At 35.9% G+C, this 18956-nt stretch overlaps 1 protein-coding gene and 1 pseudogene across 1 annotated transcript; both read right to left on the bottom strand.

Annotated features, from left to right (window-relative positions):
* Positions 1-796: 796 nt before the first annotated feature.
* Positions 797-1735, bottom strand: LOC134375684 (olfactory receptor 5M8). Its single transcript, XM_063094345.1, has one exon. It carries the CDS (start codon positions 1730-1732, stop codon positions 797-799), a length of 936 nt encoding a protein of 311 aa, XP_062950415.1. The 5' UTR covers positions 1733-1735.
* A 4746-nt stretch (positions 1736-6481) lies between these two features.
* Positions 6482-15521, bottom strand: LOC134376471 (olfactory receptor 5M8-like; annotated as a pseudogene).
* Between the last annotated feature and the right edge of the window lie 3435 nt (positions 15522-18956).

The raw sequence follows: 18956 nt of genomic DNA, 5'->3' as shown, positions 1-18956 counted from the left end.
CCTTGGAATGTTTTTTGACATTTAAAACAATATACATGTTTTCTATTAATAATTTAAAAAAATAATTATAATATGTGATTTTAACTAAACACATACATTTATGTAAAAACTTAGGAAAAAGACTAGGAGAACGCAAGATAGAATCTCAAATGTTGAGTTTTTTGAGGGTATGTTGCTCACTTTCAATGTTATTATGTACTTCAGCATGTTGAAATTCTGTGTAATTAATTTCATGGTAATCAGAAGAGCTATTTTGTGATGTGAAAACAAGCAAACTCCACATATATTAGACACTTAAAAAAAAAAAGGCTATTTATCAGCCATTCTGTATTTCCACTGTGAGTTGACTGAGGACTCTGTTCTATGTCTCCTAACTGAGCAACCACCATCTGAATTCTTGCTGTTCAACATGGAAAATAAAAAGGCCCACTTAAGAAAGCCCACACAACAAATAAATACTCAACAAACAAGTGACATGCATGAATTCTTACTCAACTAATTTATATGAAATACTCACAATCTCCTGGTTAAACCCAAAGGAGTAGCAGTGTGAAACTATTTTGTGAACCAAAGACAAAGAAAAGAAAATAACTGGTGAACAAGATGAGTGAGAACTTCTGTAATCAATTTTTATGTCTTTGTTTTTAGAAATAATTAAAGCTTCAAAAACTGCAGTGTTCCCTATCAGTGTACCAAATTTATTATTTCTACATCACTTCAGTTTTGGAGCTTAAGAAAAATGTCTTTAAAAAGCTTTCGAACAAAAAGAATACTGAATTTGTCTTTTATTTTATTTTTAGAAAAATGATTTTTTCCTTGACAGCTCTTTGATTAATGCTTCCTTCACATCTTTATTTCTAAGGCTATAAATCATGGGGTTTAACATGGGGATTACCGTGGTGTAAAATACAGCAACCATTTTTCCCTGCTCCACAGATTCCTTGGAGGGGGGTCTGAGATACATAAAGAAAAGAGTTGCGTAGAATATAGTGACAGCTGTCAGATGGGAGCCGCAGGTGGACAAAGCTTTGTGTCTCCCTTCTGTAGAGCGGATCCTCAGGATAGCAGAAAAGATATAAAGGTAGGAACAAAGGATGATGAACAGAGAAAAGGAAAGATTGCATCCAGCTACGACAAACATTGACAGCTCTTTGTTGTAAGTGTCAGAACAAGCCAGCTTAATCAGTGGAGGGTCAGCACAGTAATAGTGATTAATTTCACTGGGGCCACAGAAGGCCAGCTTGTAGGTCCACATGGTTTCCATTAGGCCAGTGAGCGCTCCATACACATAGGGCACCATGATGAGGGACGTGCACACACGCTTGGACATTTTGCTGCCATAAAGCAGAGGGTTGCAGATGGCCATGTGCCGATCAAAGGCCATCACAGCCAGGATATACATCTCCACATGGACCAAGGCAATAAAAAGGTAACACTGCACCAGACAAGCAGGATAGGAAATGGTTTTCCTCTCTGAAAGGAAAATCTCCAGCATCTTTGGGGTCACATTGGAAGAGAAACACAGATCCACAAAGGACAAGTGGCTCAGGAAAAAGTACATGGGCGTGTGGAGCCGGGCATGGGCCTGAATGAGTACAATCATGCCAATGTTCCCTGCCACTGTGACCACGTAAACGGCCAGAAACAACACGAAAAAGAGAATCTGTAATTCCAGGCGATCGGTCAGTCCTAGGAGAATGAACTCAGTCACTGAAGTGAAGTTTCTTCTCATAATTTCCTGAAATCAGAGATGGGAGCTTCACAATTATACCCGATTACATTATAGTGAAAAATATTTATTACTATTATAATAATAATCTTTTACCAAATTTTCTCCTCAGTATTTCTTCTCACCACATTTCTACTGATCTTCAATCATGGTAAACTCAATCTCAGCCAAACATTGGAAACCAGAATATTCAAAGCATCTCTCTGCCTTTTGTGATAGAGCTCTCTATTCCTCTTTATTTTCTTCTCTTCCTGTCCACTCCTTTCTAATTCAGCTTTCCTTCTTTTTGCCCTTCCTCACTTTTTTTCTTCACTTCCTCAGCCACTGCCTTTTATTTGAGAAATGTATTTTATGGCTGTACTTGCTCCAAAATAGAACTTTTACGTCTGAAGAATTCCTTTATCCCTGATTATAATGAGAACAGAGAATGAGTTTAGAGAGAGAAAAGGACAAGGTATCAAAGAACAGCATTTGCACACATGACCTTTTACTTTTTGAATATTTTCATGTAAACTATTCCCCACTGGAGAAGGCAGAGCAATCAAGCTGGCTAGATAGACACTTTCATGCCTATCAGACTTAAGGGAATGAAGATATTCTAGGTGGGGCATGGGATTTTTTTTTCTGTTTTTGAATAACATATACATGTTTGCATTTTGAGTGTTGCCCAGCTTTTACATTCTCCTGTCATTGGCACCCCATTAAAATTATTTTGGTGAGAATTTCCCACTGCATGGAGTTTCAGGGTGACGGAAATTTTCTTTTCTTGGCCTCCCACTTCTGGATTTCACTGTGAAATCTGAGGGGCCAGATTCTTGGTTCAGATGGAGTATGCAGGGATCAGATGCTCACCCCTGGTTATCTTAAGTAAGTTAATGGTTCAAGGTGGGCAAAATGTCTTTTTTATCCAATTGCTTATGGATAGGCTTAAAGACCAGACTAATGCTCCAAAGGAACATGGGTCCTGTGTGGTTTGATCTGCTCAGGCTCCACATCTCCCTGCTTTTCTATCTGTTCTCTAAGCCTTGTCTTCTAGATGTACATTGATTTGGGAGACCACAATATCGTACCAGAATATTATTTTTTGTTAGCGTAGCTAGAACTGACTTTTGTTACTTGTAATAGAGAAAAACTGGTAATACCGATATTGACTAAAATGTGCATGTCTATTTTTCTATATGAAGATCTTCTATATTCACTAAGAACATCTTATATAAGGCTAGTCTTTTAATACAAATATATGAAATAATGGTTGAATTTGTAGTTTATGCCAAATCAAGTTAAATGTCTACCTCTGCTCAATAATCGTAGTGTTGTCCTCTTGTTCATTCTTATGCATCAAGTTCCCTTCACTTTTCATCTTTGTTTTTTTTTATTTTACTCTCCTTTTTGAGGTAAAAATTTATATACAGTTAAACTTACTCAATTTAAGTTCACAAGCTTGTGTACTTGGTAAATGAACAGACACATGTAGCCTACCATTGGGCAACTTAAGTTTCAGAACTAGACCAAATGAACAGATTAATACCTCAATCAAACTACACAAAATCAATTAACACAAAATCAATTCCCAGGCTCTGTAGACAGGCAATTCTGAGATGATGTTGCATTTCTTGGACAAGTTCCTTATTCCGACTTTCAATTTTATCATTAATCTATTTAACAAACATTTACATTGTGTGTCTTATATGACGAGTTATGAACTAAGTATTTTATAAATATGAACTCATTTGATCCTCATATTCTTTGGCATTTTGCCTCTAGTAAATATACATAATAACATATTTCCCTCAAGTTTAGCACAGAAGGAAATCATACTATGCACAGTAAAGTGTACTAGTACAAACATGTGCTTCGGAGTCAATCGATTCCGGTCATATTCTGGCCTTAGCAGCTCTGATGAGGAATCTGGGGCATGCTTCTTAATAATTATGAGCTACAGTTTTGTCTATTGCAAAATGGAATTAATAAATGTACATGGATATTCTGAGGATTACACAAAATAAAGTATGCAATATGTGCCTCAAACATGGCAAACCCTCAACAAATATTAGCTACCATTGTTGATATTAAATAAAGAAGCTTAAAGCATGCCACTCAATATGTTTTTATTTCCTCATCTTCCATCCTCATCACTTTTATAAGTGAAAGTACCTTCAATACTAAATGTCTGCACTTTTCTTGTAATTGGCACTCTTTCCACTTAGTTATTTAATCAAAACAATCATAAATCTAATTCTGATAATACATGCTACTGTACAAAGAAGTAGAGTTTTCAGGATTATGAACACATGCAGACAAAAGAAACCTACCTACCTATGGGGGAAGAGCTGTCCTTACAAACACCACCAATGGCTTTTCCAGTTAGTAATACAGGAAGAATTTATAATATCTGTACATTGACTCCATTTCCCTAAAGGATTTCAGAAATGCGTCAAGATGAAGCAATTGCTCTGTTAGATTTTTTTTTTTTTTTCATTGAATGATTTCTCTGGGGAAATAACAATTGACATGATGCAGATTTAACATGGGGATCACCTACTTTGTAGTACTTTTCTGCCTTATGTTCAGTCTTTACATGTTTCCTCTTTCACGGGGAAGTCCATACAGTAATATTGATGTCTGCCATGGATTCTCAGATTGCCTTATGTTTACCATGTTAGTTTTAGCTTTATCCACTTTTCTGATGCAGTCTTCCATGCCACTGTGACAAGTTTGTGTGAAAATTCTATTATTTTTCATTTCTCACTTTGTGCTATGGGCTAAATCATGGTCTCCTCACCCTCCTAGCCCCCTACCATTCATATGATGAAGTCCTAATGCTGAGTACTATAGAATGTAACTGTATTTGGAAACAGGATTTCTAAAAAGGAAATTAAAATAAAACGAGGTCATGTGATGGGTCCTAATCCAATATGACTGGTGTCCATGTAAGAAAAGGAGATTAGAACACAGACAGACACAGAGGGAAGACCGCGTGTGCCCACAGGAAAAAGATGGTCATCTACAAGCAAAGAGCAGCTTTGAATATCCCTAGTTTCTGGCTATTTCTGGCTCTTTACATAGTCACAATGGCAGGAGAGATGAAACAAACCTTGCCCACACCTTGATCTTGAAATTCTAGCCTCCAGAACTGAGGAGAAATAAATTTACATGTTTGAGCTACCTAGTCTATGGTACTTTATTATGACAGTCCAAGCAAACCAATACACTCTGTGTACTGACAGATAAATAAAATGCTTTGACCTTGGAATGAAACTTTGCTTGTCTGGAGACTAGTACTATTTTTATTAATTTAAGTAATCTTTATGTTGAAGTCTAATATACATATAACAACTACGTACAAAAACTAAGAGCATGGCTTCATGAATTATTACAAAGTGAACATACTTGCCTGACTGACCTCTAACTCATAAAGTAGAACATTAGCAGTGTTTCAGGAGCCCTCCACATGCCCTTGTCTATTCACTATCCCTCAAATTAACCATATGCTCATTTTTAATGCTATAGACTAATTCTGTCTGTTTTGAATTTTATGTGACAGAAATCATACAATACATACTCTATTATGTTCCATCTTTCAATGAATACTATCTCGATGCTGAACATTATGCTGGGGATTTTCATTCATGATGACTATAGCAATAGTTCTTTCATCCCCATTGCTGTATAGCAAATACACCAAAATTTATGTATACATCCTTCCTAATTTTGATAGATATTAGGGTGCTTCCAGATGTGGCCATTACAAAATATGATCTTGTGCATTTTTCTTTATGAACACACTCATGCATTTCTGTCTGTTGGAGTCCTAGGTAGAAGTGTTGGTTTATGGGGTTATCAATATGTTCATCTTAAGTTTGCACTGTACAAGTTTTCCAAAGCAGTTAAATCAAATTACACTACGACTAGCACTATGCGAGAAGTCCAGGTGTTCCACAGTCTCATCAATGCTGAATATTGTCAGGGTTATCTTTTCATTTTTGCCCTTGTGTGATGTGTGTTTAGGTACAGATATCTCATAGTTATAATCTGCATTTCCCTGATGATTACTGAAGTTGAGCACATGGTCATAAATTATTGGGTTCCTTGAATATATTTTGGTGCAGAACGTGTTCATATTTTGATTTTTCTCTGATTAAATTCTCTTTATTCTGTCTATCTTTTCCTCTTCTTTCTAGACTGTGTTCATCGCAATTATTTTAAAGTCCTTGCTATATAGCACTAGTATCTGAAATACTTTGATCCTGTTTCTATTTTTTGACTTTTCTCTTTTCCGTTATATTGAACTGTCTCTTACTATGCCTATAAATTATAATTCCAGATCTACCACTTACGACCTGTGTTATCAGTAGTAAGTTGTTTAATGGTTTTTTGTCTCAGGTTTTCCAAATATAAAATTAGGGCAATAATACCACATGCTCCAGTTTTTCTAATGACTATTGATATAATAATATCCTTAAAGAATTTAGAATATTCTTTGGCACATAGTCAAGACTATATGAAATATATTTTAATCTTCCTCCCCCTAAACTTTTGTAATATACATTCTATGTTTAGACTTATGTGAATGACATTTGATATTTTAACATGCACACTGAGCTTAATAAACTTGAAATTTAGCCAATATTTTTACTGTCCTCCAAAACAATATAAGGGTTAAAAAGTTAATAAATAAAAACTTCCGTCCTTACAATTTAATGTTTCCCAGTAAATCAATTCTATCTTTTTAACCCCATATATTATATATTATTATTGCTGTATATAGGCACTGTTTTGAAGTATGTAGATATCGGAAATGAGAATGATAAGGAGAGAATAGGTTCAGTTGAAACCAGCTGCAGCAAACATCGACAGTTCTTTGTTGTAGGTGTCAGAACAAGCCAGCTTAATCAGTGGCAGATCAGCACAGTGGGAGCGATTCATTTCATTGGGAACACGGAAGCCAAGCTTGTAGGTCCACATGGTCTCCATCAAGCCAGTGAGCACTCCATACACATACGGCACTGTGATGAGGGACGTGCACACACGCTTGGACAGTTTGCTGCCATAAAGCAGAGGGTTGCAGATGGCCATGTGCCGATCAAAGGTTATCACAACCAGGATATACATCTCCACGTGGACCAAGGCAATAAAAAGGTAACAGTGCACCAGACAAGCAGGATAAAAAATGGTTTTCTTCTCTGAAAAAATCTCCAGCATCTTTGGGGTCACATTGGAAGAGAAGCACAGATCCACAAAGGGCAAGTGGCTCAGGAAAAAGTACATGGGTATGTGGAGCCAGGCATTGACTTGGATGAGTACAATCATGCCAAGGTTCCCTGCCAGTGTGACCTTGTAAACGGCCAGAAAGAGCATGAAGAAGAGAATCTGTTTAATATCCTCTTGAACCTGTAGGTCATTTGGGAGCCTGTTGTTTAATTTCCAAGTGTTTGTATTGTGTCCTGAGTTTCAATTGTTATTAATTTCTAGTTTTAATCTGCTGTGGTCTGAAAAGATACTTGGGATGATTTCAAGTTTTTACTTTTTAATTCAAAGGAGACTTTATTTTCAATCAGCAACATCTAGTACAAAATAAGAGGAAACAAGAGAAAAGGGATTAGTTTTATATCTCACAAATATTGGACTAGATCAACCTGGAATTGGAAAAGAGGACCTAGATGCTCAGAGAGAGGTGAAGTCCTAGTGGAGAGGCTATGAGCATCTCCTACCCCTGAGATGCTGAACTTTCTGTTAAGGCAACAAAACACCCAACTTATACTGATTTGCTAGCTGTTTCTATAAACTGTTATTGGAGCAACTATTTTGGTAGCCAATGACTTCATTCAGGCAAACAACCAGTCTGGATCATTTAGTTTCACTGAATTTGTCACTGGGATACCCCAATATAAATCCATACAAAAAATGCCCATAGTTTTGTTGTTGTTGTTGTTCAGGCTTGATTTGTGACCTAACACATGGTCTATCCTGGAGAATGTTCCATGTGGCAATAAAAACAATGTATATTTTGTAGTTGTTGGATGAAATGTTCTGTAGATATCTGCCAGGTCCAAATGGCCTAAAGTGTAGTTTAAATACTGTGTGTCTCTGTTGATTTGCTGCCTGGATGATCTGTCTAGTGCTGACAGAGATGTGTTCAGGTCCCCTCGTATTATCATATTGGGGTCAATCTCTTTCTTTCAGTCTAATAGTGCTTGCTTTATATATCTGGGTGCTTGAATGTTGAGTGCTTATATATTTATGATTGTTGTGTTTTCTTGCTGGATAGATCCATTTATCATTATATAGTGGCCTTCTTTGTCTCTTCTTATGGCCTTTGGTTTAAAGTCTATTTTGTCTGACATAAGAATAGCTACTCCTGCTCATTTTTGTTTCCATTTGTGTGGTATATCTTTTTCCATTCCTTCACTATCAGTCTTTGTGTGTCTTTACAGGTGAGGCAAGTCTTTTGGAGACAGCATATAGTTGGCTCTAGCTTTTCAATCAAATCTGTCAATTTGTGTCTTTTGAGTGGGAGTATAATCCATTTACATTTGGGTTGTTATTGAAAGATATTGTCTTACTCCTGCCATTTTATTTCTTACTGTTTAGATGAATTAAATATTTTATTTTCCTTTGTTCCCCTTTCATTATTCATCTTCAACGTCTGTTGGTTTTTTGAGGTAAGATTTATTTTTCTTTCTTGTTTGCATTTGTCTTTAAGAGTGGGTTATATTACTTCTTGTGTATTTGTGGTAGTGATTATTGTTTTTTGGATTCTAGATGCAGAGCTACCTTCCGAATTTCTTGCAGGGCTGGCTGTGTGTTGATAAACTCCCACTCTTTTTGTTTGACCAGGAAATGCACTATTTCTTCCTCATTTCTGAAGGATAGCCTTGCTGGGTATAGTATTCTTTGCTGGTATTTTTTTCCTTTTAGTATTTAGAATATATCATCCCATTTACTTATCGCCTATAGAGTTTCCATTGAGAAGTCTGCTATTAGTCTGATGGGGGCTCCCTTATAAGTGACTTGGTGCTTTTTTCTTGCTGCTTTTAGGATTCTCACTCCATCTTCGAGCTTTGCCAGTTTGACAATAATGTGTCTTGGAGAGAATATTTTTGGATTAAATCTGTTTGAAGATCTTTGACCTTCCTGGATCTGAAGTTTTGTGTTTCTCCCTATATTTGAGAAGTTCACATATTTGTGAGCTTAAGTTTGTCTGTTAGCTCTCTTAGAGTTCCTACATTTTTTAAAATTATTTTTTCCCTTTTTTTTTTGACTGCCTAATTATTTCATAAAGACCATTTTTGAGATCAGGGATTCTTTCTTCTGCTTGTTGTAATCTTCTGCTCAAGCTCTCAGTTGTGTTTTTTATTTCGTTGAATGAATTCTTCAGTTCCAAGAGTTCTGCTACATTCATTTTTAAGGTATTAATCACTTTGTAAATTTCCTCTTTCATATCCTGGGTATTTTTTCTCATTTCATTGTGTTGTCTAACTGAGTCTTCTCTTATCTCATTGAGTTTCCTTAAGATAGTTATTTGGAATTCCTTTTCACTCATTTCAAGGCTTTTCCATTCTGTAGAGTATGTTATTTGAGAATTACTGTATTTCTTTGGTGGTCTCATATTTTCTGGGGTTTTTTGTTTGTTTGTTTTGTATTTCTATTACCTTTATGTTTCTGGACATCTGTTAGATCAATTGTTGTTTCTATTACTCTGCAGTAGAATTTGAGGAGAAAGACTTCCTCCTCTTTTTCCAAGCTCCTCTGATAACTCTCCTTGTGACAGTGCAATTGAGTAAACAGCAGACCACCTGCAGTTTGGTTGCAACTGCTACTGTGGTGAGTAGGTGTCCTTACTGGTAGAAGCTGTGGAGGTAACTGTGGACCACCTCCTTAGGAGCATTGTGGGACCTCCCAGTCACGGCTGGTGGGCAATCCTGGGTCCTGCCTTGTTCATGGGCAGTGGCTGCGCTTCCCTTCAGCATTTTTCCTGGTTGGGGCCAGCAGGTGGTGTGCTGGGTCCTGCTGTGTTTGTGGGAGGTAGGCAGGTTTCCTAGGGGCTTTTTCCCTTCCTGGGCATCCCTGGTCAGGGTAGGCGGGCAGGGCACTGAGTCCTGACTTGTTCACAGGCCACATTTCGCTTCTTAACTTCTTCAATTTTGACTTCTCAGATTTGCCACTCAGTGACAATAAACAAATAAATAATCAACACTTACTTAAATTAATTTCCCAGATAACTAGAAGTTAAGAAAATTGTACCAGAAGTTCTTTTCCTATAACAATTATTTCTTCTAAATCATTCCAGACACAATCTCTTAGGTCCTTTGTATAAGAATACAATTGATAAATTAAACGCATATATTTGATTCATGTTTTATATGATATAAACTATCAGCATGCCCTATTTTAGAATGGCTAGCTGCTATTAGGGGAAAAATGGAAGAAAATAGGAATATGTGAAAAGTTGAACAATTGAAAATCTTATGGAGAGCTTTCAGAAAGTCTTCTAACATTCTTTTAGTTAATTTAATACACTCCAGAGAAGCTATTTTTCAGAGCATCAGCCCTACATTACAGCATAAATGACTTAGTCCAGCATATTATCCTACAGTTGTGAAAACCGAGATTGAAGAGCAAACATCATTCAGACCACAGATGGATTTGGCAGAGCCTGGGCTATAAGCCAGCATCTCTCCCATGATGAGGTAATTGTTTGGTCCTCAGAGCCAGAGTGGATCTTTATGGCAGAGCTGTAAAGAAAACAAACAAACAAAAAAAAGCAAAGCCAAAGAAAACAAAACAAACAAACAAAAAATACCATAAATTGTTTTCTTTTTCTTTCTTCCTTTTTTCCCAGACTAGATTGCTGCAGCAAATAGGTTCTGGCCAAGAGAATGGGATGAATGAAAAATGTACAATTTTTACCCATGTTTTTTTAAAAATTGGCTTGTCCTCCCCTTCTTCCTTTCTAGCCCCCACTGGCTTCAGGATGGATGTAGTGTTGAGTCATCCTGGATCATATAAATGAGAGCAACTCTTTACAAATGGCACAAAAAAATAGAGTGAATAAGTTGGAGCTCCTAAAATCTTGGCAAAGCTGAACTGACATACCAGCTCAGAATTTTCTATAAATGAGATATAAAACTTAAATTTAAGTGACAGATACTTTGTTTTGCTCTCCCAAAAAAATGAATCTAATATCTTACTTATACAAACACTCTAGGATCAGTGCTTAATATTGCTATAAGCCTGGCTGTTTTGTAAGATAAAAGTCTATGAAGTAAATATTATTAGTTTGAATTTATTTAATCCCTCAGAGGTTATGCCCAAAGGTAATGGTATGATTTATAGTGATGATAATGTTTAGATAATCCCACTGCCAGCCTTTTGAGATCTTTTAACATTGTTTCAAACCTTCTTTCCATCTATTCCCATGCCATTTAGAAATCCAAAGTGTTTACAACTCTACACAGACACATATGATGCATGACATTACAATTCTATGAACTTTTTGAAGTACCCTTGTGTATCACACACATGTACACATACATGCATGCATACACATAAGGCATACATATATAGGTACATAATTTTAATTGCTTCAGTGTGTGTGCATATATTGTCATGAAGATGGAGTAGTAGGGTGCCTTCTCACACTGGAGAACATTGAAACATCACGTTGCACTCTTCTATATATCCATGCTTTATTTTTACATTCCACTTTCCTTAAAAAGGGCCTACCACGGTATCACTGGTACTTTCCAAAACGTTAAAAGTTATTCTGTTCTAAAATGTTTTTAGCGTTCTTAGTACTGGCATTCATCTCACAAAATCAACTCAAAGTTTTTGGAACTTGGAATTTAGTTAAGAAATTACAACTGTGTTACACATTAGCTCTACCAATGTAGACAAGTTATTTAACTTTTAAGCCTTCATTTCCTCACCTTAAAATATTGTTGCAGTGGTTTTTCTTTGAGGAGTCAAGCTGTAAAGTATGTAAACATCTGACAATGTGTGAAGCACATAAAGTCATAACAAGAAATTTTAGTTTCTCTCACCCATTTAATCTCTAGAAGAGATACAAATTCTCAGATTAAGTGCATTGGTACTACACATATAACCAACCACACTCCTTTCTCTGCAGTCATTTGACTATTTTAACCATGGTCAATCCAAATAAGTATCTGGATTCTAAATATGAGTAGTAACACTTTTCCTAGTTTCTAACACACACAAAATATGCAGTCCTACCTGTAAAGAAGTAGGAAAATCAATGGGCCTTCAAGAAGAATAAGTGAGAACAATTTTGCCTATTTTGATAGTTAATTTCTTCTCCCTACTGAAAAAAAAGAAAAAAAGGAAAAAAAAAAGACAAATCAATCTATTTTGCCAATTAAAAGTTCCCTGAAGACAGCTGCTTAGGGATTTTTAACATGGGAGTTAGGAATGTCTTGAACGTCTCTTCTGTGTTTTCTTCCTCATCTTTCTCTTGGTAATGACTTTACTTATTGCTTACCATGTATTGCTAGATGTTGTTCTATCTTATCCCTCCATTACTCAGCCAAAGGGTTGCCTTCTAAAGAAAGGGCATTACTTATTCACTTCACTTAGAAGCCAGTGCAGCAAGTGCATATTCTACCACATGGTGCTATTGCAATGATCATGCATTCATCTGAAAAAAAATCTTGTGAGGCATTTTAGCCCCCTCCTTTTTTTTTTTTTTGGCTTATTTTATATTGTTTTGTTTTATTTTTAGAAAATCCAAGAGCAAATAAATGCGATTGGAGAAATATAAACTATGTAAATGATTGAGATAATTTCTGCAACTCCTTAGTTTCCTAGGCTATGACATACCTTGTATAGTTTTTGAATTTCTCAGTGGTTAAGTTTTTGATATATCTTACTAATAGAGCAACTAATTTGTATTAAATTCAATATACTGGACATTTTAATGTATAATTTTATTGGAAAATCACTAAAAATCTGTGTTAAATATTATTAAACCTATTTATGGTTGAAGAAACTGAGCCTTAGAGAGAACAATCAATTTTTTAAAATTCAAGAAGCTATTAAGTGACCTGGCTGAGATGAATCTCCTATCCTTGACCACTAATGTGCATGGCTTCCCTCACAGCTCATCTCATTTTATGATTAAACACCAACTACAATGAGTGAAAAAAGCTCATGTTTTCCAGGTGCATGGAAACAATGTCTGATAAATTCGCTACAACATTTTGCTAGAGAGAGAGCCAAGCAAAGTGGATATAATTCCACTGGGTGATTCCGCTTTCCCACCTAGTCCACTAGTTTTAGGGAGCTCACTCCTTTCCATTTCCTCATCTTTAACTTTTTTTCTCAGAGCTTAGTAACTCAGCTCCTGGTCAGCAATTTTTAGGATAAGGGTAAATTTATCATCTCACAGGTTAAGACCTGCATAGCAGAGAACTGGGCAGCACAACATCAAACCTGTAAAGAGATGGGACACTGGAAAGGTAGCAAAGAAAAAGAAACAGGTAAATAAATCATCAACTCATATGGCTCTCCTAAAGTTGGTCCCTAGATGGAAGCAGAGATTTAGAAATCTTGGACGGGAATAAGCATGACCTGGGAAGGAGACTCTCATTTGCTAGATTGATAATAGTGGCCAGTCATGCAGTCACTGCCCCTCGTGATTAAAACAAGATCATTGATCCTCACAGAATCCTTCTTCCTCAAGCACATGCTGAAGAACAAGTAGAAGATGCATTCCCTCATGTCAGTACGCCATGTAAGAAGCGTTCTTTCCTCATCTATACCAAATTAAGTTAAATATGTTAACAAAGCATTCCATGCCCTCTTTATCTGATCCAGTTTACTATTCAGCTTCACTTTTTCTCAATTTTATGATTGATGTCCCAGGCACAACCAAGCTTTTCTTTTTTAATCACTTGGTTCTTCTTTAGGAAATGCCTTTGCTCCCAGCCTCTACTCTTTGAAATTTCTTCTCAACTTTCAAAACCTAGCTCAGAGGTCACCTCTTCTGGAAGAACTACACTAAAAGCCTTCATCAAAATTAGTTTTTTCTCCCTGTGTGCTCACAAGACACTTTTTAAAAAAATACTTTTTTTCTTCTTACCTAAATCAGAGAACCAATTTGGGAATGTTGCCACCTGCTAAGTATGATTATTTCAATTATGCATTCCAGAATTGAGAAAATAATCACAGGATGGCTTCAGGAACACAGTGGGTCCACTGTGAGATGGACCTGAGCTAAAACTACACTGACCACCTGATCTCCATAAGCCCCTACTGTCTGGAGGTCAAGGTGACATTTCAGATCTCCTGGAATTAGTGTCAGTTCAGGTGTCCAGTATTCCCACAAAGTCTGATCTTTCCTTTACCTCAATACTCTTACCCAGGTAAAAGGCCTTAGGTAGCTGTGGAAGCCGTAGTGTATAGCATCCTTCCTCAAGAAGACCCTACCTCCCCTTTATTTAAGAAGTTCTGGGTCCATAACTGGCTCAAGTCTGGGAATTGATTCCAAGTATGGCCATAACTCTTTGCATTTATGAGTCAGGTTAGACTTTTGTTCACTTGACATCAAACTTTTCTATTTTACAGATAAAGCAGGAATTTAGTAGGCTTCCTATCTATCTCACTTCTAGAAACACCATGATTTAACCAGCCAACAACACAGGTCTGTGTGGTCAGACTATTCTGAATGCTGCTTTGACTCTGCTGTCCATTAGGGTAACTACACACACCTTGCCTTTGGTGATTTATTGCTGCCACTTGGCCCCTGCCACCCCAGAATCCAATTACTATCATTACATTTGGTTTCCAATTGAGTGGTTGTTCTCCCCACGGTAAGGTTGACCTACAGAGAAGAGCAATCACAGAACTCTTCAAGGATGCCAGGGATCCCCTCACAAGCTTATTTCTCAAAGTATTGATGAAAAGTTTGTATTCTGAATCCTTCCAGTGTGGGTGAGTAGGTCTTAAATGGCCTATTTGACATCCCATTCTCTCTAAGCTTTTAAATCCCTTTCTCTATTTAAACCAAGGGAGGTTAGGCATTTCCAGTTTGCTCATGGTGGGCCACTTTTAATCTGTATTTCTGCCAACCAATCAAAAAATTGTTAGAGTCTTTTCTAACACCCCAAGATGCAATATTAAATGCAGAATCTTTTTTTTAGTCAGCCTATTTCAATAAATTCAGCCTGACCCAACTTTGCATTTATTCCACCATTATCCCACATTCTTAATAGCTGATTCCTCACATGTTCCCGGGATATTTGCTTGCATAGATTAAAAAAAAGAAAAAAACCTCAAATCATTGTTTTGGAGTGTTGCATATCTCATGGGTCATACTTTGTACCTCATCTTTAGGGACATTCTTGGACTTGAGTCTAGTTATGGTTGTAGAAGCAAAGATAGGTGTTGGAGGCAGGTTCTGAGGAGAGGAGGCCACCATTCATTTACTCAGGCAGTTCAGGGTTGATCATCTCAAATACAGGTGGAAAGGCTGATACCACTGGGGATGGGGAGGCCAATTCCACTGGGTGTGGTAGGCTGATTCCATGGGATAAAGAAGACTCTTTCACTGGCAAAGAAGACTCATCAGAATTTAGGTGCTTAATGTTTCCAGTTTTATCAGGGTCTTCCCACCCATCCCCATCATAACTTACAGGATCCCATTCTGTAATTCTATAATTGTGGCTATAAAAGATGACTCTCTTTAGGGGCATACCTGGGAACTCTCAGGCTTGAGCTGTGAATGTAATTCCCTGAGATCACTCTTTTCTTTCACCTCTTTGTCCAGCACCATTAGGAACAATCGACCAATGTCATTATATTCCTTAGCTTTCCAAAAATGTTTACAAATATTATATAAAAAGTCACTTAGCTCCTTGTGTCTTAGAAGTGGTTGATTAAGAGAATTCAATACAGATAGTTCACCTATCTGTATAGAAAGTTCATACTATGGACTATCAATGCTCTCTTTGCTAGTGGAAATAAGAGTCATTAGCTTGCTTAAATCTAATCAAATTATATAGAAATTTTCACAACAAATTCTGAAAACTCATTTTTAAAATTTTGTTTCTGTAGAATTTGTCTCAATACCAAAATCTGTATTAGTTAGGGTTCCCCAGAGAAACAGATTATATATATATATGTATATATATATCCTATTGGTATGTATTATATATCACATATATGTATGTATAAGGGATATATATAATTGGCTCAAGCAATTATGAAGGCCAAGAAGTCTCATTATCTGTCATCTGCAAGCTGAAAAACCAGGAGAGTAAATGGTGTAATTCGGTCTGAGTATGAAAATCTGAAAACCAGGGTAGCTAACAGTATAAGTTCTGTCTGAGTCTAAAGGTTTGAGAACCAGAAGCACTGATGTCCATGGGCAGGAGAAGATGGGTGTCCCAGTTCAAACAGAGAAAGCGAATTCACACTTCTTTTGCCTTATTGTGCTATCCAGGCCCTCCATGGACTGGATGATACCAGCCCACATTGGTGAGGATGATCTTGGTTACTCAGTCCACAGATTCAAATGGTAATCTCTTCTGGAAACATCTTCATAGACACACTGAAATTAATATTTTACTGATTATCTGGGCAGTCCTTATCCCAATCAAGTCAGCACATAAAATTAATCACCATATTGACATTTTCAAACATTACATTTAAAAAAATTTATTTATTTTGTGGTTCAAAAATGGGTCACAGACATAAATCTTGCTATTAATTTTTTCAATGAGGTGTCATCACCTAGCTATATATATAACATAGGATTCAAAACCAGAGAGATTTTTCTGGCTTACAAAAAGTAGAAAGGTTCCACATTTGTTGGAAAAATGTAAACTTGGACTCCTATATACTACCAAGTACATTCCTAACATTCACTGTGGTCTATGGTAAAATCCAATTTTGTTTGGTCTGAGCAGCCATAAGATGACAAGACATAATGATGTCAGCTCTGCAGAACACAACTGGGATGTTAAATAAGTTTATACGAAACCATAAATGTAGGCAATGGCATCCATATAAATGTGGAGCACTTTAGACCCAATATTGTAACTACATGGAAGGCAGATAACCATGTGAATGTGATTGCCATGGATGGCCGCAGGGACAGAGCATTGAGTTAACAGTACTGTGATCATGTCATACTGTCCAAACGAATTGGCTATGGAAATAAACTTTTCAAATAAACAGTTAACCAGAACTTGTGGGATTGGCAGGTTGGTTAGGAGATGGTGTGAGTGTCTGATCTGTAGAATATGGCCCAAGTTTTCCACAAAAAAGAGAAGGCAGATTACTAGAAATAAGACAAAAAAGAAAACCTGCAACACTAGACAACAGGTCAACCTCAGGAAGCTAAATTCCTTTTCTCTGTTCTGATTTATTATGAGCATTTCCACATGAATTGTTCTGTTTAAGGAAATAAAAGCATAATAATTATACATGAGTAAAGAATACACATTTAAGATTCCATCAGTGTGTTTTATATGTTTTATAGAACTATCCCATCCTCTTACAAAACTAATATTATATTACCCAATTTTTAAAGTTTTATTTCTATCTACCTTTATATGTATGTAATTATTTATCTATAAATACCTATCTATATGTTTGTTTTTTAGAGTGCACCAACTACTTGCTCTTAGAGCACTTTTCTGAGCTTGTGACATTTACAATATTATAGGGAACACAGACATTAATTATATCCAAAGAGTAATAAATGTAGTCAATAAAAGGGAACATTATGAGAGGAAACTTGTCTAAGATAGGTGAAGGAACTTTCTAGTTAATAATAAAAAGGAGATAACTTGATAACTTTAATTGACTGAACACTGCAAATCAGGCACTAAGTGCTTTATATATACATATATATTTATTTATCTATCTATCTATTTATCTATCTATCTATCTATTTATTTATTTATTTATTTTTATATATAGCAATCCATATCTTCTTCTACCCTCATCCCCATGAGAAAGTCCTATACCTTTATCTTATCAAGGAGAAAACTAAAACAGAAAGAGGTTGAGTAACTTGCCCTGTAATCTGACTCCACAGTTTATTCATTTAATTTTTACTTTTGCTGAGAAATGATGAAGTCAGGATCCGACTACAAAGCTTGCCTTGTTGAACAAGTTGAATTCATCTATGCAATATAAAATAGAATATTTTCTTATAGTGGATTGCAGCATTCAGTGAGCATGCAGCTGTTAATTACCTGATCAGCAACATTTTTGGAAGACAGAAAATGATTGTATGATTATATTATCCATTGCATAGCTTTTCTCTTTAAAAAGTACAGTGGAAAAAAGTATATAATAGTAAGAAAAATAAAACAACAAACTTCAAAGCCAGACATATTTAAGCCTCCCTTCTGTTCTATGTAATTTTAGGTTAATGATGATTCTGTGAATCTGTTTCCTCATTTTTAAAATGGGTATTACAATACCAAACTCATAGTGTTGATGGGCAGATTAAATAAAACAATATACATTAAAATTGCACCTGAACTTCTATTAAAAATGTTATTTATTTTTCTCTTCTTTGTGTATGCATGTGTGTGTGTGAGTGCCAAAATATTCTTCACATATCCGTTGTTCCCAAGAAACTACCTAATATGTAAATAAAGATGTTGGGCTCATAGCATTTCCATTCCTTAGAACGTTTTTTTTGTTTTTTTCAATACACATGGATAAGTTTTCCTTAATGAAATACCCATTAGAGTGATGATCTTTTAGGCAGGTAGGGAGAAAAATGTAAAATAACATAATTACTTTTTCTTAGAAAAGTATGCTAAATGTTCTCTATTTTCTTCTAAACTTTTTTCTTCCTCATGTTGCCCAGTTTTCTCAATAAATTAAGATTCCAGCAGAATTAACTTTAACAGAACATGGTATTGAAACCTCTTCCTGAAATCCCTCATAACAGACCTGAAAAAAATAATTTTTAATAAGTCTTTAATAAAGGATTTATTTTGTAATTTTTAGGTAAACTGCATGGTCTCCTAAATTAATTCATTAAAACAAAAAAATTCATGAGCACATAAATATTTAACATTCAGCACAGTGCAATACACAATAAAATAGATGGTCTTAGTAGACCAATGGTGTAATTCCAGCTGGTAAGTCATTTTACAAAGCACTTGATGTAATTCATCTTTTATCTTAAACTTGTATGTATGTAGGCATAACTATAGGTTTCATATTGCTGGAGTCAGTCATA

This window comes from Cynocephalus volans, chromosome 4 (assembly GCF_027409185.1).
Source record: "Cynocephalus volans isolate mCynVol1 chromosome 4, mCynVol1.pri, whole genome shotgun sequence".
In the NCBI taxonomy this organism is placed as follows: Eukaryota; Metazoa; Chordata; class Mammalia; order Dermoptera; family Cynocephalidae; genus Cynocephalus; species Cynocephalus volans.
Note: the sequence above shows the minus strand (reverse complement) of the source record. Positions and strands in the feature narration are given on the sequence as shown.